Below are 22,860 nucleotides of genomic sequence, written 5' to 3'. Positions count from 1 at the left end.
TATTATACATTAAAAATTTGATCCACACAAAAAATAATATGCTTGTACCAACACGTGATTCATATTCTAACTGTTTGAAACCAAAATAAAATTGCTCAATATAAATTATAAAAAAATATTTAAAATACCACATTAAATAATTATTTCATACGGTAAATTTTTAAAATATAGACTACTATTTGTACACTATAAATATTTATTAAAAAGGTAAAAATAAATACTTTTGTACGACTAGTCCGGGTTCGAGCTCTAGTTTACTTTATATGCTCTTCTCAAAAGCCTCATGAACCTATGTTATTTTCCAGTAGGGTTTCACGTTCTTTTTTCTTCCTTATGTTAACTCGTTTTCTCATCGTATATTCGCATTTACTTTTAAATCGATTGCATAATACAAATTAACAAAAAGAAAATATGGTGGATCTAGAATTCTCTTCAATCTTAGAGCACCGTATTTGAACTTATAGAAGATTATCTTTTCGTCGTGTCAAACTGATGCATGGAAGAATGAGAAATAATCATTGATGAATAGAGAAAATCAGAAAATAGAAAGGGAAAATAACAATTATCGAGTACGTCATAACATTCTCTAAAAAAAAAAGTCAAACTCTCTCTAGCTCTTTAATCGATGACAAACGTTTGGAAACTTCCGACCACTGCTTCAGCCGCGAATCCACCGCCGTTCTCCACCCGCAAACCTTCCCCCTGACCCGCCTGACCTAGCCTCTCCTCTCTCCCCCATGACTATCCTCCTCTTTCATCTTCATCTAAAACTGTTTTTTCAAACCATTCAAAAAAGAAAGGTTCGTTGATTCCTCAAACCCTTCCAACTGGTGCTATTCCTAAGCATCTGCTGACTGCTCCTTCAAGTACGGGCCTTCTCCTAGTAGCTGAAAGCTTGAAAACTGGATCTCACGATTCAACAACTAGTGTTCCTAGATCTGAAGCACAAAATTCCAGTGTTCAAGAGCATGATTATTGGGAGGTTCTTGGGGCGGGGTTCTTAGCGGAATATAAGAACCCGTCTCTTAACTTTTAACTAAAAAAGCTAAGAACTGGTTCTTAAATAAGAGTTTTAAGAGCCGGTTCTTAGCTTTTGTAGTTAAAAGTTAAGAGACGGGTTCTTATATTCTGCTAAGAACCTCACCTTAAGAACCCTCAATAATCATGCTCTTACTCCCCGTACAAGAAAACCTTATCCAAAAATTTACCACTATCAACCGTACTTCATCTTCTCCCGTCCATACCAACAAAGCCTCATCCTCTCTAAAAACTACCACTGCTTCTCACCCTACAAACAAAACCCCCTCAATTCCTACTACAGAAAAATCCCTCCCCATATCTTTAGCCTCTCCTCAAACCCTACTCCACCTCTAACTGCCCCTCCTGCTCCGTCTTTGGTAGAGAGGTTGCGTCTAGCAGAAGATAAAACTCTCAAGAGACTTGCACCAGTAACACTCTCGGAATCTGGCAGGCCGAGAAGTCATTCCTGACTCTGTCTTTGCAACGGGAGCTGAAATCCATAAGGACTTCATCATTTGTTACTACAATGGAAAAGCTCCTCCTTTTAATCAGATACAGAGTGTGTTCAATCACATGTGGGGCAAAGGACAGAAGCTAGAAATCCATAACAACCCACTTAATCGATCAACGATTGTCAGGATACCGAATGCGTACCTGCGACAGAAAATATTGGATAAAAACATATGGTATGTGGGTGATTCTATGTTCCATACTGCGCAATGGACTTCGGAGCACTCTAAGGCAACCCCACCACTGAAGGCAATCAAGATTTGGGCTCATCTTACCGGAGTTCCTTTAGACTTGAGGCATCTTACCGGAGTTCTTTTAGACTTGAGGCATCAACAGGGACTCAGCCTTGTTGCAGGACTAGTTGGAGAACCGAAGGAAACCGACGACTTCACAAAGAATCTTGTGAGCTTAACTCTCTCTCATGTCAAAGTGGAAGTGGACCTCACAAAACCCCTGCCATCTGTTGTAGAATTTGAGAGACAAAGTGGGGAAGTCGTGGAAGTCCTTGTTCATTACCCCTGGACACCGCCAACGTGTTCCCACTGTCATGAGCTTGGTCACATTGTAAAAAATTGTCTCCTTTATGAACCTCCTCCCCCTGCTGCTGCTGCTGGTTCTCAAAAGGAGTCAGGAAAATCCAATATTCATCCCCAGTCTGCAACTAAAACTCGTCCTGCTGTATACAAAGAAACCTAAAGAAACCATACCTCTCAATCCCTCAACTCACCCTGTGATCCCTGATCCTTCATCCTCATCCTCTCTCCCCCCTGACCCTGTTACCCCTTCTCCTTCTATACTGAAATCAACTGATGCTCCTGTTGATATGATCATAGAAGCTCCCACCTCTCTCTCCATTGATCCACCTTTAGCCTTGCTGTTAAGCCATCCTGCTCTTCCATCCCCTGATCACCCTCCTAGGCTGCCCTTAAAAAGATCTCGATCTTCACCCACTTTCTCTCCGTCGGTTACCTCTAATCCTAACCCTTTTTGTCCCTCATCAAACCTTCCTATCATTACCCTTTTTAAAAATTCCTTAGCCACTAAAAATCCTCCATCTGATCCTCTTCCTCAAACCAACCCGTTTTCTTCTCTTGACTCTTCTTTTGTTACTCAAGGTGCTCCTCAATCAAATGAGGACCCTAATCTTTCATCTCAATGAGTGTATAACTCTTTTTTTGGAACGTCTGTGGCCTAAATGACCCGGATAAGCATCGGCATTTTGCAAGTTGGCTACTTTTTCATAAACCCCTTTTTGGAGCTATACTTGAAACTCATATAAAAGAACATTTTTTTAGTTCCATTATGTCCAATCTCTGCCCACCGTGGAACTTTACATCAAATCACTCTGAGGATGAGGATGGGAGGATTGTTTTGATCTGGAAAAACCCTGTCTCAAGACAAGTTGTTGGTAAAAGTAGGCAGTCTCTAACCTGCCTATTATCTCTCCCAAATCAACCTCCATTCTACTATACCGCTGTCTACGCTTCCAACCTATCAGAAGATCGAAGTGATCTCTGGATGGAGTTGATCAACATTCAGAATTCTTTAAGTCTAGACAGTCACACTTGAATGATAGGAGGTGATTTTAACCAAATCATATCTCCGAATGAGCACTCATCTCCGACTGTCTCTGCCTTTGACAATCAGATGTATCAATTCAGTGACTGTCTACTACAATCAGGAGTGTTTGATCTGAGGTTCACTGGTCCTACCCTTACTTGGACTAACAACCAACCTTCAAACCCCATCACTAAAAAGCTTGACAGATTCTTTGTCAATAGCTCAACCATCTCTTCATTTCCCCACGCCCATGCAACTTTCCTTCCCCAACTATTCTCTGACCATTGTCCTTGCTTAACTGACCTAGCCTACAGCCTGCCCAAAGCCGGTACTCAACCTTTCAAATTCCAAAACTACCTCACAAAACACCCAAACTTCTCAACGGTGGTAAATGACGCTTGGATTCGTGCCGGAAGCATGTGCAATACTCTAACTGAGTTCTGTTGGAAGTTAAAAGTCATTAAATCGTGAGAACTATTCAAAAATACAAGAGAGAGTGAGTGAAACTTACAGTTTGTTACAATGTGTGCAGGTAACAACCCTCCAATCACCATCTTCGCAGCTGTTCCAACAAGAGAGAGACTTTCATCAAAAATGGTTATTTCTGCGGGAGATAGAAGAAGCTTACTTTAGACAAAAACCGAGAATAAACTGGCTGAGGGAAGGAGATTTCAATACCACTTACTTTCATCGCATGTGTCAAGTGAGAGCAAGCTATAATGCAATCCGTTCTTTTCAAACGAGCGCTGATACCTTTGAAACAAACCCACTGGAGATGAGTTTTCTGGCAGTAGCTCACTTCAGAGCTATCCTTGGCCCTCAACTGTATCATCCACCTGCCTTCTCCTCGCCCTACTTCTGGTTTGTCGATCTCATAGAGTTCCAGTGTTCTCCCCAACAGGTACAAACCATGCTCGCTGCACCCTCTTCAGATGAGATCAAAAAGCTCTTCTTCAAGGTCAATCCAAACAAAGCTCCAAGGCCAGACGGGTTGACTTCAGGTTTCTTTAAAAGTGCTTGGGATTCTGTGGGAGAAGAAGCAGTTATTTCAATCAAACACTTCTTCTCACATGCTTTCCTACCAACCACAACAAATTCAACCATTCTCACGCTAGTACCTAAATTCCCTGGTGCCTCAAAAGTGTCTGACTACCGTCCTAGAGCATGCCTAAATACAGTCTACAAGGTCATATCCCGCCTACTGGTTGCAAGACTAAAGCCCATACTACAGGATCTGATTCTACCATGTCAGACTGCTTTGTAAAAGATCAGCTCCTAACTGAGAACACAGTTCTAGCAAGCGATCTAATACATGGGTATCACAAGAACAAGGGAGCAAGTACAATTACCATTAAAATGGATATTGCAAAAGCATTTGACACCCTCTCTTGGGAATTCTTGTTCTCTTGTCTTCAAGGACTGCGGGTGCCTCCTCATTTTCTCTCACTGCTCAGAGCCTGCATTTGTTCAACGAGTTTCATGGTGGGTTATAATGGAACAGTCTCAGGATATTTCAAAGGCAAAAGAGGTTTAAGGCAAGGTGATCTTTTATCTCCCTACTTATTTGTGATTGCGATGAACTGCCTATCTTTCATGCTTAATGATGCAGCATCACGAGGGAGAATAAAATATCATTCAAAGTGCTCAAAAATGAAGCTCACTCACCTATCCTTTGCGGATGACCTCTTGATATTCATTGATGGCTCCCTGGACTCTGTTCAAAAAGTTCTACAGGTCCTCCATGAGTTTGAGTGGCGTTCCGGTTTAGTAGTCAGCTTCCAAAAAACAAGTTTTTTTTGCATCAGGAATGACTACTCAAGAAATAGAAACAATTCAGGCATATACTGATATGACTTGTGGGACACTACCTGTGCGATACTTAGTGATATCTTGTGTATTTACATAGTTTTAGCAATCATTTTAGTTCTCAATTTGTCCATTTAGATGCATTTAGAGTAGATTTAGGTGCATTGCATATACATTTGTCTCTATTAGGTGATGGAGATGCTATTTGGTGAGTTTGGAACCTTTGAAGATGGTTTAGAGACAAGAAAGATGATTTTGGTTCATAAGACGAGTTCCCAACAGTCCCATCGGCCAAATGCAGCGGACAAGACAAGCCGCTGGAGAAATCCACTACTCCCTGCCCGATATCTGGAAGATGCAGCGGCCAAACGACAAGAAACATGCCGCTGGAGTGTCCAGCGGCCAAATGACATGTCAAAAACCAGCTGCAACACTTAGAAAAATATGCACTTCTGTTTTTACCAACTTTTTACCCAAATTATCTTGGGTCAACCCAGGCTTGTTGGGTCAACCCAGCTCGTTTTTAGGCCACTATAAATACTTTTTAGACCTTATCTTAGGACTTATCTTGTTTTCTATCTAATCAAAAACCACTTTTGGGTGAAAGATCTAATCTTGATCATAATTTCTTATCTTTGATTGATTACTTTGACCATTAATCATGTTTAGATTTGGATCAACTAATGATCTAGTGTTTACCATGATTATGAGTGAGTAGTCATCTTTGGATTCATGGGTTAGGATGATTTAGGATGATTAAGTGATGATATAGAATGTTTAGAGTAGATTAATGTGTTTCTTTGCTTGATTGAGTGATCTTAATGCTAAGCTTGAGTTGGCCATTCTGGTTTAGAACTCTAGACATTTCATTGCCCGGAAGGTGTTCGATGAAATGTCTGAGCCAACTCATCAAGCTCTTAGCTTACCCTACCAAAAGGATTTGATGTTAGGGGAGTTAGGAAAGTTGAATGATCTATCCTTAATGATTGCTTGATTGACACGAACCAAAGAAATTTGATGTTTGATCATGAGAGTAAATGAGCTTTTATATTGGAAGAGAACCTGCTTAGAATTGATATCTAGACTTAGAGGAATGTGTTGATTGAAACTTTGTCATTTTAGATTTAATCTTAGTCATCTGAAATCAAAATCTTATGCCCATGATTCCTCCTTATTCCAATTGATTGAAAGTTGCTGTTTAGTTGCTTTAGGATCCTGTTAAATTGATTGAAACCACCCATCTTATTGATTGCATTTAGCTTAATTAAAAACCTGAATTCTCTTTGATTCAAAATTCTTAGAAATAGATTGACATCTTAATTACTATAATGATTTTATTATTGGACCTTTGAAAAGTCCATTTCACTTAGGAATGCCTTTAAGCTCCAGAAAGTTAAATCTCACCAGCTGTGAACCTCTCATTCATCAAATTAAGACAAGGCTCTCTTCTTGGTCTGTGAAGTCACTATCTTTCTCGGGTAGACTCCTCCTAATAAAAACAGTGATCTCGGGTATCACTACTTTCTGGTGCTCTGCGTTTATCTTGCCAAAAGCATGTATCAACAGAATCAACTCTATGTGTAGTGTCTTTCTATGGAAAGGAGATATTGAAAGTCATAACACAGCTAGAGTTGCATGGGATACAGTTGTTCTTACAAAGAATCAGGGTGGATTGGGGATAAGGGATCTGCACACTTGGAACAAAGCTTGTTGTCTGAAGCTGATTTGGAGGCTGTTCTTTAGAGCAGGATCTATTTGGGTTGCAACCTAACAGCTCCTACTCTTGGCTAGCAAACAAGCTTCTAAAGCTTAAGGAGGTGGTGTTCCCACTCATCAAACTAAAGCTGCAGGATGGACTATCGGCCAGGTTCTGGTTTGACAATTGGACTCCTTTTGGCAGTTTATCAACTTTCCTCCAACACTCATCGTCAAGACTGGGAATCCCTCTTAAAGCTACGGTTGCTTCTATCTGCAGCAATGGAAATTGGCGCCTTCCTCCTGCAAGAACAGATAAACAACTTCAACTCCACACATACTTAACCACGGTCACGTTAACTCATGATAGTGACTATTATGAATGGGAAGTTGCAGGAAAGCTGAGTGACAAATACAACACAGGAACTGTCTATGAATACCTCTGTGGAGACATTGATGAAGTAAACTGGGCAAATGCGATATGGTCTTCATATGGGATCCCTAGACACTGTTTTTTAGCTTGGTTGGTTGTCAAGAACAGGTGCCCCACTAGAGATAGGCTCATCAGTTGGGGATTGCAGGTTTCACCGCTCTGTCTCTTATGTAATTCCCACTCTGAATCTCGCGATCATCTCTTCCACGACTGCCCTTTCAGCTTTGATTTATGGTCCCTCAGCGCTAGAAAGTGTGGAATTCAACCCTGCAGTGATTGGAATGGAACACTAAATCAGATGATCGGCCTTCCTCTCTCCAGAACTCGTAAACCAAGGTCTCTACTTACCCTCTTAGCTTGGAAATGAACAATCTACTGGACATGGAATGAAAGGAACTCTCGCTTGCACTCCAACTCTTTTCGGTCGGTGGATTCGCTTTTCACCACTCTCTCTAGACAAATTAAGAACAGGATTCAAAGCTTCAGGGAAACTAATCCCACCCTGTCATCGGCCATGATGCAAATTTGGATCTAACACCACTGGAGGACCTCCATTCCGCTTGAATGTCTCTCTCCCTTTCCAATCTCGAAGAAACCGATCATCGGGTCTTCGTCTCTACCACTTCTCACGTTTCTCACTAATTCCTCTGTGTATGGGCTCCAGAGATGACTAGCCTGTTGGGCTTTTGGTTCTCAAATTGGTTCTGCTATTATGAGTTGTTTTAAAATTGGGCGAGTCCCTGTAACTAAAGCCATGGCATGGACTTGAACACATTTTCTTTTCTTTAGTTTTTATATAATGAAAACCAAGTTACAAAAAAAAAAAAAAAATACATTAATTAACTTATTTTATTGGTCGTTCAAGTAAAACTCACCACGTTGACAGATGTTATTAGCGTTAATTATATAGTTATATTAGACCATGATTAACCCGAAGTTCTTAAAAACCTCGGGTTAATCATGCTCTTAGCTCGTCCCAAGTGACACAGTACATCTTCGACAGCTAGACAAACTTTAGTACCTTTCTATGTTGTGGTGGATTAAAATATCTACATTTTACTACGTATGTGCTTAGAGCATAATTATCGCCGAAACTGGTGGCACGGTTTCTTAGGAAACCTTGTTTATTTTTTATTTTTTTTGTCTGAAAAATAAATAAATTAAAAAGCGAATCAATCGCGGGTCGTGTCGGTGAGGTCCGCGAACAGTGCAAAAACCCCTCCAAGATCGGTTCTTATTTTGTGCTTTTTATCACCGATCCTTAACTTTTTGTGGGACCCACTCACATATTTAATTATTTTTTGTCAAGGATCTCATTGTTGAGGATCCACTTTAATGATGGTCTAAGCATCACAAGTTGGTTTTGGAGAATTTGAGTATGTCTAATATATACAATCAGTAATGTTGCTTCATCTCATGATACACCTTTTTGGTGAGACTAAACAACATTTCATTTTTTTTTTTGATCAACAAACAACATTTCATATATATTGTTTTATATGTCATCTTCCAGGAAATAACGAGCTACGTAGAGCCAAGCAATTAAAGAGAAAATTTACAATGGTTTAGTTCATGTTTTGCATGTTTGTTTACGAAAATAGTTTGTGGATGTTTAGATTAAATTTCTGGAACATGCTCTGTTTACATTAATTTATCAGTAAACCTCATTCTTCACTCATCATACACTCGCCTCTTCTTTGTTTGAAGACGGTGAGTTGGGTTCGTTCTGCTTCTCGACGTTCTCGTAACGCCAAACAAACTCAATATGCAATTTCATTCTTCACTCATCATACACTCTCGCCTCTTCATTATTTGAAGACAGTGAGTTGGGTTCGTTCTGCTTCTCGTAACGCCAAACAAACTCAATATGCAATTTCATACTTCAGGCTGTCGTGTACTTCTCGTGGAAAGAAAGGAATGCCATCATTGCTCCATCAGTGGCTTGTTAGAGCTAGACTTACAGGCTTGGATCATTGCTCCATCGATCAGAATCCGAATGACCGCATCACATCTTACTGATCCTGAATCACATTTCTCGACTTGGTATATTTAAACCTAAAAATAACTTGGTAGCTTCACATTCTGCATATTACTTATGCTTCACTGTGATTCAGCTCATCGTATTATTTAATAAGCTTTCATCTTAAGCTCAAATTGTTAGCTAAAACGATAGCACTTATGGGAAGATCCAGATGAATAAAAGAAGGTTCATTAACGAAATACAGTTGAACATTTCTTAGTACCAAATCTACATTTCTTTAGGTTTGGTACTAAGATACGGAAAACTATTAAATATAAATAGAGGAGCAGAACGTGAGACTTTTGAAACCATGGGACGAAAAAGTAAGAAAAAAGTTTAAGCATGAGTCTCGAAATATGAAATTAGTTTTTTTTTCCTAACCCACATCTTTATGTCACGTTTGCATCTGCTCCTAGCGAGAAAGATATCCCTTACTCGTTAATCCAGAAACATTTCTAATAACAAACCTTGCTTTAATAAATTAATAACAATTTTGCCATTTTTGTTGAGGTGGGGATCTCACAGCTCTCCTCAACCTTCTTAGTTATTAAACCTTTAATTACTAGCATATTTACAACTATTGTCATTGATACTTATATTATATTATAGTTTTTTGATAATACATTATAACATAAGCCAATAAATAATAGACAATCGTTAGGTTTTGATAAGCTGAATCTGTCTATTATTTAATTCATAATCTTAAAATTTATGAATTAATGGCTAATCATCGAGTCAAATTCTCTCAACTCTAACTAAATTGAATTAAGAAACATATTTTCTTATGAGCACAATCGTCTGATAGAGTCTGGATTTCATGATCAAGGCGGTGTTGTGAGATCAACTGACTTTCTGAATCAGACGATGGCTCCCATCTAAAGATATATTATACTTTTTATTAAACTAAATATAAATTAATTAGTAGTGTACAAAACAATTTTTTTCATTTATTTTCTTAAATAAAAGATATGAAATTACCTAATATGATTAACATGTATATGACAATTAATGATTTTGAATATAAAGATTTGATAACAATCGTGTGATATAGTCAAATTCTCTCAACTCTAACTAAATTGAATTAAGAAGCATATTTTCATATGAGCACAATCGTCTGATAGAGTCTGGATTTCATGATCAAGGCGGTGCTGTGAGATCAACTGACTTCCTGAATCAGACGATGACTCCCATCTAAAGATATATAATACTTTTTATTAAACTATATATAAATTAACTAGTAGTGTACAAAACAATGTTTTCATTTATTTTCTTAAATAAAAGATACGGAATTACCTAATATGATTAACATGTATATGAAAATTAATGATTTTGAATATAAAGATTTGATAACAATCGTCTGATAGAGTCAAATTCTCTCAATTCTTACTAAATTGAATTAAGAAGCATTATTTCTTATGAGCACAATCGTCTGATAGAGTCTGGATTTCATGATCAAGGCGGTGCTGTGAGATCAACTGACTTCCTGAATCGGACGATGGCTCCCATTACCTGAAACTCACGAAACAAAAACCTATCAATTAAAGTAGAACAAGAAAAACGGAGAAGATGTTGTATGATCAGTACAAGGAGAAACGAAAAGGGTTTTCTGAGAAAAAAAGGAATCATCCGTGTATCTCTCCCTTATCGACGCAATTCTGTTGGGTGGGAAAGCTCATAGCGTTCTAGGTTTTAGAAGAAGTTCTTTGGACGGGGATGTATGCAATCATCTCTTAGCTGCTCTAATGTCTGATGGGTATGATGATTATACTCATAAAATGTTCGTTAAAATGAGCCAGAGAGGTTTAAATCTCAGTACTCTTGGCTTTTGGGTGTATGTAGAAAGCTTCTGTAGAAGTTCTGATACGAATCAGCTTTTGAGACATGAGTGAAGTTAAAAAGACTAACTTTAACATCAGTGGATCCATTATTGCACTGTTGATTTTCAATGGTCTTTGTAAATCTTAGAGAGAAATGGATGCCTTCTACATTTTGGAAGAGCTAAGAAACATAAATTGCAAACCGGAATTTATGGCCAATAGAATCCTAGCTGAAGCGTTTGTAATAACTGGGAATCTGTATGAGGCACAGTCTGTCTTAAAGACGTAGAGAAAGCTTGGAGTAATCTCACCCAGGAGCAGTGATTACAGAGATTTCATCTTGGATATGATCTCTGTTAAACGTTTGCGGAGGCTACGGTGATTGTGATCTTTGATATGTTGATTACTGAGTGCATGTCCATCAATGAACAATGATGTATAATAATATACAGTAGTTTGCTTTTTATTTTTATTTGTTTCCTTTTTGTATATAATAAGAAAATCAGACAAGGGAATGTTGAATATGTTGATAACGGAGTGCATGTCCACAAGTCTTTGTTTGCTTTTTCTTCTTCTTTTTCTCTGTTTTGTGACAATTTTTGTATATTTTGTAATTTGAATTATGTATATGATCTTTTGTTATTGTTTCGGTAAACTGCCATTTTTTTTACAACATGGCCATTTAATCTAACCATATTCTTCAAATAAATTGTATATGGAAAACATTTCATTAAAATTAGCCTAGGTATTTTCTTGATGATATATTTCATTCAAATTAATGCGTTGTATTGTTTTCTTACAAATTAAAGTGTAATTTAAATCCAAATTTTGATCGTTTTCTCTACCAAAACAAACGTTTGTAGGGAATGAAAGATGGTAACAATAATGGTCTTATATATATATATATTTGTAACTGAATTATGGTCTTATATTCAAATCTAAAGATGTAACTAAAAGATGAGAAAAAAATTAACAATAAGAGCAACCCCATCGAAAATGAAAATTGAAGAGTATCACACCAAATCCATTATATTATATATATTAATTTGAGAGCATTATAACATTCTTTTGTAGCCACGTGTTATTACTAAAATGATTTTTAGAATCCATAGAGAATTTAGTTGGTCCATCTAAAGATATATTATACTTTTTATTAAACTAAATATAAATTAATTAGTAGTGTACAAAACAATGTTCACATTTATTTTTCACATTTATTTTCTTAAATAAAAGATACGGAATTACCTAATATTATTAACATGTATATGGCAATTAATGATTTTGAATATAAAGATTTGATAACAATTATTTTATCCTTCATCATTTTTTTTTTAAATTTTATATTCTTAAACCAAACTAAACAATTCCATTAGTCATATAATAATAATTTTAGATTTTTTTCTATATGTTATATTTTGAATTTCTTAAAACGACTATAAACTACTAATGTTGTTAAGAGTCTTACATTAAAAAATTTGTGATCAATAGTTTAACTTTTTTTTATTACAAAATACAAATGATCATAAAATCATATGAATAAGAAGTTTCATTTATTCTTTTGCATCTTTTTTTTTTATAACACCTGATTATTATTAATGAACTTGTTCCGAACTTACAAAGTCTCTGTGTAAGTAATGAGTTACACAAGAAGGAACATAATTGTAATAATAAAATCTATCATTTCCTGGTAGCGATTGCTTGGCCAACAAGTTAGCCACTTGGTTAGCATCTCGGTGAGTCCATACAAATCTGACTTCCTCAAACTGGTTTTTCCACCAGTTGATATCACGCATCCAGTTATAAGTATCAAACTGCAGAGTTTTTTTATTTAAAATATCAATTGCCTTCTTGCAATCTCCTTCTATTATCAAAAGCTTCACTTCTCTTGTCCACGCGTGCTGCATTGCAATTAAAATACCTTGTAGTTCACTCTCAAGAGCGTTGTTAACTCTATTCCCAATGGCTTGGCCTGCGCCACAATATTGACCTCGATGATCTCTAAAAATCCAACCAGCTTTACTTTCAATTAGATTATTGACGAAAGAGCCATCAGTATTACATTTTATCCATCCTGCCCTGGGTCTCTTCCATATTTTCCTGCGAGAGTGATTCACATTGCTCTGTTGTCCCGGAGTCAATTCTTGAGTATGGACATTGTTATCTCGCCATTCTTTTGCATCTTTTTTTGCTTGCTGCAGCAGAACTCTCCACGGTACGTGTTTTGTCTGAAATATAAGGAGATTTCTACTCTTCCATAGTCTCCACAGAATCCAAATGGGTAAATCGTGTAGGTGAGTCAAAGTTGTAGATGCACTACATCTGATACATTCTTCGATCTTCTCCTCAAACGAAGTCGTGGAGCTATTGATTATTAAATTTGACACTCCCGAGGCTCTCCACATGGCTTTCGCATAGGTGCAATCAAAGAAAATGTGTTGTTCTGTTTCTTCTCCCTGACAGCATCTTTTGCATTGTGCATCATTGATTATATGTCGCCTTTTGAGATTATAGCTTGTAGCTAAACTTTGTGAAGTCATTTTCCATAGAAAGTGTTGTAGCTTGGACGGGATCCTTGTCTTCCATATCTTCTGTTTGAGTAGTGTATTTCCAGGTATTAGCTGAATTATCGGATTAGTTGGTAAGTGTGTACTAAGCCAATATCCAGATTTCACCGAGTATAATCCATCTCCATTGTATTGCCATCCCAACAAGTCTAAAATTAAAATATATATATATATATATATAAACTATCAAAACATAAGTAGAAAATTAAAATAACTTTTAGTCACGGTTAAAGTAAATTAATTTATTATCTAATTTAATATACGCTTCGCCTTCTGCATATGTCTCCTCCAACTCCACTGGGTTCTCTTCTTCGATTCCAATCCCTTCTTGGATTCTTAAACCATATTTTTTCTTATGCTTCTTTGATTATTGCTCATCAACCTATTTCTAATTGGAATCCAAAATTTATACTTAATTTGTCAATATCGTGATGTTCACCGAAGGTGGGTGCTTATCCTCTACACGAAAGATGCTTTCATGATGGAAGCTTTGAAGAACTTCAGAATCAACAACAAGGTAATGTTGCTCGTAGATAGAAAAATGGTGAGTTCAAGGGAAACTTGGTGTCGAATTGGATTTATGGATAAACCATGTGGAACTTGGATTAAGTTTGGTGATATACGATTCTGATTTCAAGGTTATGTCCACTTTAGAATGTGTGTTGTGGTTCACGAGAAGCTTCAGATTCCAAGGTTATTTCCAATTCAGAATCATACTATTTTTAAACGTTTCTATTTAAAAGTATGATTATAGGATGATTGCATTTGCTGGTCTGATTTGCGATGTAAAGATGTCCAGTTGACCATGGACGTTGGGACAAAATCAATTTCATCTCTTTGTTAAGAGAAAGGTTTTGACGTTTTGTCTCATGTCTTGGTTCTCTCTCTCTCTTTGTTTCTAATGGTGATATATTTTTTTCTTTTTTGATTCAGGTATGCTTAGCCAACGAAATTTACAAAATGTCAGAGGATCAGAAGTCAGCCAGTGGAAGAAATCAGGTTTGCTCTTTGGCTTCTTATTTATACATTGCTTGCCGGCAAGAGGACAAGACAAGATCCATTAAGAGTACCAAACAATTTTGGTTTATTTGTATATATGTATGTTAGACTGTTAGTCACTGTTCTTCTTTTCTTTCTTAACTCATGCCACTTTTACAAAGGAATAAATAGTCAAACAGTTGGCAGTTGGAGCTTGAAACCGGACAATCTGTTGAAATGGGAACCATCCACGCCGGAGATTTTATGGTGAGTTCTTCTTAAATCAGGTGCTTTTGGTTTCTTATTTGTGGTTTTAACTTTCCTGGTTGGAAACGGTGAAAGCGGCTCAAGAGTCTGTGCAGAAGTTAAAGGAGTTCAATATAAGGTTACATCAGTAACCACTACTGTCTTATCGTTTTTTTATGTTTTTGTCGATTTTATGATTATTCATAAATGGAGCTTTTAACCCTTTGGTTGCAAGACGAGTCACATACCTATTGCAGCATAAGTTATAAACAACACAGCTCTCTGATTAGAAGAAGCCTCTTCGAGGTCTGTTCTATACACATTTTCTATACTTTAATGTTATAGCATCAGATATTCACTTAAAACAAACAATCTCTGATATTGAACTTCTTGCAGGTGTATTGGTGGCAACTGGACTAGCAGAAGAAGAAACTCTTACATAGATCTCTACCCTCACTTTTCCAAGATCTAACCAGCAGATGGAAAATTTTGAACCCTGGCCAGAATGTCACCTTGGCCAAAATGTCTAATATAGCTTTTGCCAGTGCCTTTTGAAAATCTCTACTGTGTTGCATTGGGGATGAACAATTGTTACCTTAACTATGAATCTATGAGATTGGGGGGTATTTCCAACAGCAGGTGAGGGATTTAGTATTCCTAAACTTCTCCCCACAAGGAGTGGCACTTTCATTTGTTTAGAGTCTTTCTATGCCAGATATATCAGTGGCAACTTGAGTTGCCGAAGAAATTATAGTAAACTCTTACGAAGATCTCTACTCTCACCCTCGAAGTAGTCCTATGCAATTATATCTGGTTTCCAAGAGTTTATTTCTTTAGAATTGTATTAAGTAATCGCACTTCTACATATGCTGTGAAAAATATTACAAATTGTTTAGATTGAGATTATAATATTTTATTAAATTTTTTGTATAACTAAGTTAAATTTGAAATTAAAAGTCCAAAACCAATTTAAACCCATACATAACTGAATTAATTAAACAAAAATTGTAATTTTTATTAAACATAACAATTATATAAGATGAGTTTGATGAACAAAAATAGAGTATACATGTTAAATAATTTTATAAATATATTGAATATTAATACTACAAAGAATAATTGACTTAGTTTCTAAAAAAAATATATAATTAAATAAAAATTGAAAATGTAATGTATGCAAACTATAAAAATATAATTTTAATATATTTTGAGGATACTTTCTCTGTTTGATTATTTATTGTACCAAAAATTTGCAAGAAAATATAGATATACATTATAAACTCAAAACCAAAGACATTTAGACATATTTAAAATAAACATAATATATGTGTGGCGCAAACTTTAGATAATCAATCTATTTTAAAAGATATTACTCTCATTACTTCAAATAAAAAGTTTTCACACCAAATTTTGAAAAAAATAGATTTAATATTCTTATTAAAGAATACCAAAGTGTATTATATAAAAATGTTAAAATATTTTGTAATAGTATTATCGAACAAGACACATAAACAACAAAATTATGCAATTATACAGTGAATAACATCAAAATTTAGATGATATATTTAACAGTTTGTTATATAAACTCAAACACCCACTCTATTTTGATTAAAGTATTATATTGTCCCATTGTAATTGTTTGTATTTATAGTTTAGATATTATATAAAGACCATATCCAATTTGTATTTCGTTTAACTAAATTTAATAAAAAACCATTTTTAACATTTAGTCTATCTTATTAAAATATAGATCAATTTTTCAAGTACTAATAAATAGTCCATTTATATTATATACAATAACTAAATTCAAATATATACATAATTTTGTACATAAGTAACATAAATTTGACATAAAAATAAATTAAATTTCAAATAATTAATTACTTATTGTATTACCAATTATTTATACGAACTAAAAACATAGTTAATACAAATAGTAAGATATAAAATCAATACTCCTTTTAACATTTAATAGATGTTTAAACATAGATTTTTGTCGTCTAAAAATATATATAATTAATAATTTTAACTTTTTAAATATTAGAGAATAAGTACAAGATAATATTAACAATGAAATACAAAAAAAAAAAAATAGTAGAATGTATTACTAATCATTTTTTGTGTGTTAAACATACATTCAACACGATAATAATCCAACAAAAATCTAATAACATTGACCACAATTTACAAAACATAGTAATTACCAATAATTTATAAGTTAATAATTATTTTACAAGTTAAAATAAATACCCGCACGCAAGCTCTAGTATATTATTAAAATTAAACCACATGTTAATTTCAAAATTTTGATTGCAAAATATTGAGACCTTAATATTTTAATTTAAAATTTTCATTGATTTTTTTTTAGAAAAATTATAAATTACTAAAAATATTAAAAATCTCATACTGGAAATTTTGTGATTAATAGTTAAATTTTTTGGTACAAAAACTATACAAATATTAATGAAATTATATGAGTACGAAGCCTCGATTAATAAATATCCATATTAAATATACTATATAATTATATCAGTATCATTTAATTTAATTTAATTAAATAAAATAAATAAAATAATTATTTTTATTTATTTACCAATAAATTGTAAATAAACAAGAGTGATTATTATAATTTATATGATTACTATAATTTAACTATATACTAATAGTTATTCACTTCTCTTCTTTCAATATATTTATATTATTTTGTAATACATGCACACAAAATAAATAATAATATATAAAAATAATTTGTATATATAATATCCATTATGTGTCTTCATTCACCTAGTTCAATATTGTAACCTCAGTTTGTAAAATTTGCAAATCCGACCCATAAATTCTTATAACACTAAAGAAACATCCATAGATTTTCAATCCGTGAAAAAGTGGTAACTGGTAACAACGATAGAAATACAGTTCCATGGGTCCATTATTGTCATAGAAAAACAGTTCCATTGGTCCACCAATGTCCAATGATTATTCTTGATTGATCTGAAAATATAAACTCAACAAGGAATAAAAGCCACATGATCGAGTAATCACCATCTTAAACCTCAAGAGAGTCAAGGATTAGTATCGGTGAATGAGTTGCTTGCATGCATCAGGGTTCTTCGAATAATACTCGACCTCAGACTGTTAAAAATAGGAGAAAAAAACATAGATTAATGCTTACGTACTTCGTTACCATAGCAAATCTATTGAAAAGTTTGGAACTAAAACGACACGTACCTTACGAACTCCTGTTATGGCAACTAAAAGCTTTTGTCCGAGCAACTCGTGGAGGACTTGGTCTTTCTCCAGAGCTTCAACAGCTTCTGAGAGCGATTCAGGAAGTCTCTTCAGTGTCGCAGCCACATCAGCCGGATTGGTATCTGATGTTTCATCAAACAAAAATGGTGACATGTAAGATGCATTTCATAACATATATATTGCGCAAAAAATACTATCAGAAACTATATCTTAAGAAGACTATATGAGAATGAATGACAGAAAGTTATTATTACCTATTGGCTCAGGAAGTTGAAGGTGACGCCGGAGACCATCAATTCCAGCAGCCATTATAATGGCCAAACTAAGATGGGGATTAGCAGCGCCATCACAAGATTTTATCTCAAAGTTGGTAATTAAACCTTCAGGGGCACCTGGTGGAGAAGCTGTTCTTATAGCCGCCTCGCGGTTCTCCTTGCCCCAACATTGGAATGCTCCGCTCCATGTGTTAGGTTGGATTCGGTCATAGCTGAAAAATTAATTACAAAAGTGAGACATACTTAGTAATAACTCGTTGAGGAAAGTATTTAAAACGATGCTGTTTTAGTTACCTGTTTGGAAGTGGAGCTATAACTGCCAAGATTGAAGGAAGGTGAAACAAAACTCCAGCCATGAACTCTTCTCCGATGGAAGACAATCCATGAGCAGATGATTTATCAGATGCAGGAAATACATTTTCACCGTTTTTCGATAGACTTAAATGCACATGTGATCCAGAACCAATGTCACACAAATCATACCTGGAGAAAGCACACACCCAAATGAATTCTTATAAGAAAATCAGTGGTTAAAGCTTATAGTTCAGTGGAGATCGATCACTGACATACTTTGGAACAAAAGTCGCGAGAAACCCATGTTTCCTTGCGACCGATCTTATAACTTCACGTGTGTAAACCAAGTTGTCGGCTGCATGGGATGCAACGGTGTGACCTAGAGATACTTCAAACTGACCTTTACCGGATTCCGCATGAAACTATATATAAAGAAATACATACACGTCAAGAAACATGATATATGGCTTGTCATCATCCAGAATTATATATTTATGTTGTTTTAACCTGTTCAACTGTGATGTTTAAGGACTCAAGCGCTGGTACAATTTCATGGAAAAGAGGAGACGCAGCATCGTATGAGGATGTGGAACAGTAAGGACCAAAGTCAAAAGGAACATACTCTTCTTTTCCTTCCCTTTAAAAACGGTGTTATGAAAATGATCAGATCAAACAAAGAAACTGAGATTCAAGAAACTTATGGTCACATACCTCACAACATTCTTGAGGAGATAAAATTCATTCTCAAAACCAGCGTTCATTACCTAAAATGCCAAAGAAACTTGGTGTTCAAGCTACAAAAAATAACCACAGAGAGATAGAGAGTAGAATGTGGTATAAAGAGTTTTTTTTACCAAGTCAAATTCATCTTTAAGAACTTTTGCGGCTCTTCTTAAGGTCTCTCTAGGACAATACTCCCATGCTTCACCAGGCTTTAGGAGCATGTCACCTAAAACCATGCTCTCTTGCTTTGTCCTAATAATGATAAATATGATATGTTCAAATGTAATAAAGAAAGAAAGGAAAAATATGTTAAATGCAACGAGAAGAGGAACACGAGCAAGGTACCATGGTATTGTCCGCTTGGTTGATAGATCTGGAACCAATCTAATCTCACCCACACCAGTCAGTTTAGACTCTTCCGCGGGTCCATCAGTAAATGAAGGCATTCCCATGGATGCATGAGTCAGACCAATGCCATTCTTCTTCACACTTCTGTTAAAACGATTCGCTTGAACAGCCTGTGCAACAAACACAACTTCTGTCAAGGTTTTGTGGTTATAAAGGAAAAAAAGAAGAAGTTCAGATGAATTAAGAAACACTCACACGGCATCGTTGTTGTCCAGATGTATCCACCCAAATAATGCGCACAAAGGAACTACTATCTTCTTGAACATCAGGCTCCTTCATCTGTGGTGCAAGCGAGATTCTTCTTTGGGGACTAAAGGAGTTAACGTCTAGATTAAGCTTATAAAATGCAATTGAATTCCGTGAGAAAATGTCTTTAGCTGCATCAATAGCTTCCATGAGTGAGAGATCACCACTGGCACATGCATCACGCAGAACTAAGTAGATGACCTCTCGTGCTTTCTTTGCACCTGTAAAAAAGCAAAGAACTTAGTTCAAGAATGAACTGCGGAGATTTCTAGTTTCAAAACTTATAAAAAAAGAGGTAGCAACTTGAACTTTACCTAAATAGTAGGTCTCAGGAGATGCATATCCATCAGTACTGAACATCACCTGCAAAAATCTCTTATAGTTTAGCTTTTCATGTCACCCATGAACAACAAAAATAATGTTGATTTTGTTTTCTTGGGTGCATTTAACCTTCTTTGTTGGGGCTAGGTCAAGAAGCTCCTTAACTGAAGACACCATACCATGGACACTAAGCTTTGGAACCGCCAACCCGAAATCAAGGTAAACCTTCAAGGAAGAAAAAGATCAATCAAAGAGTAAGCAAACAATATCACATAACTTTATAGATAGTTGAAGTGTTCATGAAGCAAAACCTGAGGATAGACTGAAGACAAATATGATGCCTCTTTTGAGAAAGGATAAGATGCATGAAGAAGAACTATACGTAACTTTGCGAATCTTTTGTCCTCAAGGAGGGTTCTAAGGTGAAGGGGATTTGCCAACCGCAAATCCAAATCCCTGTCACCAAAACTGGTTCAAGCAGAAAAAAGAAGAAGATTCAGTTATGTATAACGCAGAGTCAAACTTTAATAACATCAAAAACCCTATGCATACCCTGTGTGAATCTGCAAAGGCAAGTCGTGACGTTCAGCGACCTCCAAAGTAAGAGTAAGAATGTAATCAATCAAGCTTTTGTTTCCAATACGGACAGGCTTTCCAGCTGCAGAAAGAAGACAGTAAGCGTGATGATGTTTAAAGACATACTACAAGTCCATACATGTCTCTTACCTTGCAAGACTTCAACAAGGCCATTCTCAGCAGCTTCTTTGGTCACATGAGTATCAATATCCAAACCGCTACGGTAAGCAGCAACAGTTTTCAAAGCAACAATCTCTGGAACAAGCGTGACCCATCCAAACGTCAAGGTGAAACCAACAGTACAAGTTTATTATAAAATACAAGAAGACCAGATAAAAGGATATGAGTTCAATCTTGCAACAAAGGCTTTGGTGAAAGAGTCAAGAGTCCAAGAAGAACTGATCTCCTCGTCGAGGATTTGCTCAGCAAGAGTTTCGACTCGCAACACCCGACCAACAAATGGAACAAAGTCTCTGTGCCATTCGATGTCATGCTTTTTGTCAAGCTTCAAGCCATCATCGATGAGCAGAGCAGAGATTCCAGCTTCTTTGAAACACTTGGAAGTGAAAGAATGCAAACCAGAGGCTTGGCGATGTTTCTCAATAGCTTCCAGAGATACTTCAGGGCCATAGAGTTGAGCAATCTCCTTCAGATTCCTCTGTAACCAAAACATTTATTATACACATGAAAAATTCAGCTTACTTTTATGATTCCAAGTAACGTACTAAGCAATTCATTAAAATGATAGACTCACAAAAGCCCATTAAAAAAGTCATTAAGAATCTAATCACACACAAAACGATTCCGTTTAGAGAGCTAATCAAGACTAAGAGCTAGAGGGAGTGTGATCAATAAACAAACATGATACATGACATGAGACACTTCGTATACCTTGAAGGATAGAGAGTGTGGAGCGAAAGATAAAGCGTCTCCGGTGGCCTCGGAGAAAGTTCCGATGAAGGGGAAAGACGAGTCGAGAGAGACAATGTTGTGAGCGTGAGCATCAACTAGCTCTACTTGATCTATTGCTTCCTTTAACTCCTTAAATTCCATCTCCATCTCCTCTAATAGCAAAATTAAACTCAAGAAGAAGAAGATTGTTGGAACAAGTTTGTTTCGTCTTGGTTTTATACTTGAGAACGTTACAGAAGTAGTAGTGATTTTCTCCTCTTTAATAAGTCTTTGGTTTTGTGATCTGACTTTTGGGCGGTGGACATTGATGTCTATCTGACTTTTTTTTATTCACGTCGGACTTTGGGGGAGAAGAGCTATTCAGCTTGTCCACGCAAACCATCACCGTCCACGTGTCATTTTTGGGTGACGCGGATAACTCTTTTTTTCTTGCATGTCCTTGTTCACCTTGTGATTTGTGTCATTGTCAAAGCACTGCCCACTCGTATTCTCTAGTTGGTGATTCGGATAGACTTTCTAAATTTATTTCTAAAACCGGTCCAGTCACATTTCTATATTCCGGTTCGCATCACAGTGTCATTTAGGCCTGGGCATTAAGGGTATCGGTTCGGTTCGGTTCGGGTATTTCGGGTTTCGGGTAGTTCGGATAGTAGCTAGAAGATCCATTTAGTATTTGACCTATTTTCGGTTCGGTTCGGTTCGGATAGTTTCGGGTTCGGTTCGGTTCGGATAGTAAATGTAGGAACCGAAAAATATCCGGAAAAAGTTCGGTTCTCATTTGGATCCGGTTCGGGTTCAGATAGTTCGGGTACTTCGGATAATTTGGACAAAATATTGGTTATTTAAGGTAAAATATCAAATAATTAGGATGATTTAGATAAAAAAATTGGATATTTCGGATTACTTTGGATATTTCGGATAAAACAATCCGGATAGTTTCGGATACTTTTGGTTAGTTTGGATACTTTATAATAATTTAGTTATCCTCAACTATTTTCAAATACTTTTAATAGAATTTTAAATTAAAAATATATATTTAGTGATGTTATATGTATATATAATTAATATTTTTATATATTCGGATACCCATTCGGTTCTCGGTTCGGTTCCGGTTCGGTTCGGTTATTTCGGATATAAAAATATAGGAACCGTTCGGGTATTTGAGGGTATTGGTCCGGTTCCGGTTTCGGGTATTTCGGTTCGGTTC

General features: G+C 35.9%; 1 protein-coding gene and 1 long non-coding RNA gene across 3 annotated transcripts; both read right to left on the bottom strand.

Annotated features, from left to right (window-relative positions):
* Nucleotides 1-6,156: 6,156 nt before the first annotated feature.
* On the bottom strand, nucleotides 6,157-7,685 carry LOC106367787. 2 transcript variants are annotated; one of them, XR_002660415.2, is made up of 4 exons: nucleotides 7,373-7,685; nucleotides 7,032-7,291; nucleotides 6,553-6,894; nucleotides 6,157-6,438 (listed from the first exon to the last, which is right to left on the bottom strand). It is a non-coding gene; the product is annotated as an uncharacterized LOC106367787 (long non-coding RNA). The 2 variants fall into 2 exon arrangements; XR_007327105.1 differs by having other exon boundaries at nucleotides 6,157-6,894; nucleotides 7,373-7,677.
* A 9,790-nt stretch (nucleotides 7,686-17,475) lies between these two features.
* LOC106367788 (protein fluG-like) lies at nucleotides 17,476-21,965 on the bottom strand. Its single transcript, XM_013807638.3, has 17 exons — nucleotides 21,633-21,965; nucleotides 21,086-21,399; nucleotides 20,892-21,007; nucleotides 20,718-20,823; nucleotides 20,477-20,633; nucleotides 20,295-20,390; nucleotides 20,159-20,207; nucleotides 19,794-20,065; nucleotides 19,536-19,708; nucleotides 19,322-19,442; nucleotides 19,179-19,231; nucleotides 18,975-19,104; nucleotides 18,744-18,889; nucleotides 18,468-18,656; nucleotides 18,153-18,385; nucleotides 17,878-18,020; nucleotides 17,476-17,781 (listed from the first exon to the last, which is right to left on the bottom strand). Exons 1-17 carry the CDS (start codon nucleotides 21,798-21,800, stop codon nucleotides 17,719-17,721), a joined length of 2,529 nt encoding a protein of 842 aa, XP_013663092.1. The 5' UTR covers nucleotides 21,801-21,965; the 3' UTR covers nucleotides 17,476-17,718.
* Nucleotides 21,966-22,860: the final 895 nt, after the last annotated feature.

This window comes from Brassica napus, chromosome C8, assembly GCF_020379485.1.
Source record: "Brassica napus cultivar Da-Ae chromosome C8, Da-Ae, whole genome shotgun sequence".
NCBI lineage: Eukaryota > Viridiplantae > Streptophyta > Magnoliopsida > Brassicales > Brassicaceae > Brassica > Brassica napus.
Note: the sequence above shows the minus strand (reverse complement) of the source record. Positions and strands in the feature narration are given on the sequence as shown.

What these genes read in the sequence shown, in the direction of transcription:
- LOC106367788 (XM_013807638.3), bottom strand. Translation starts at nt 21,800, where the DNA reads ATGGAGATGGAATTTAAGGAGTTAAAGGAAGCAATAGATCAAGTAGAG. An exon ending in TGTCTTCAGTCTATCCTCAG is followed by an intron (nt 20,391 to 20,476) that starts GTTTTGCTTCAT and finishes TCTTCCTTGAAG; the next exon opens with GTTTACCTTGATTTCGGGTT. An exon ending in TCCTGAGACCTACTATTTAG is followed by an intron (nt 20,066 to 20,158) that starts GTAAAGTTCAAG and finishes GCTTTTTTACAG; the next exon opens with GTGCAAAGAAAGCACGAGAG.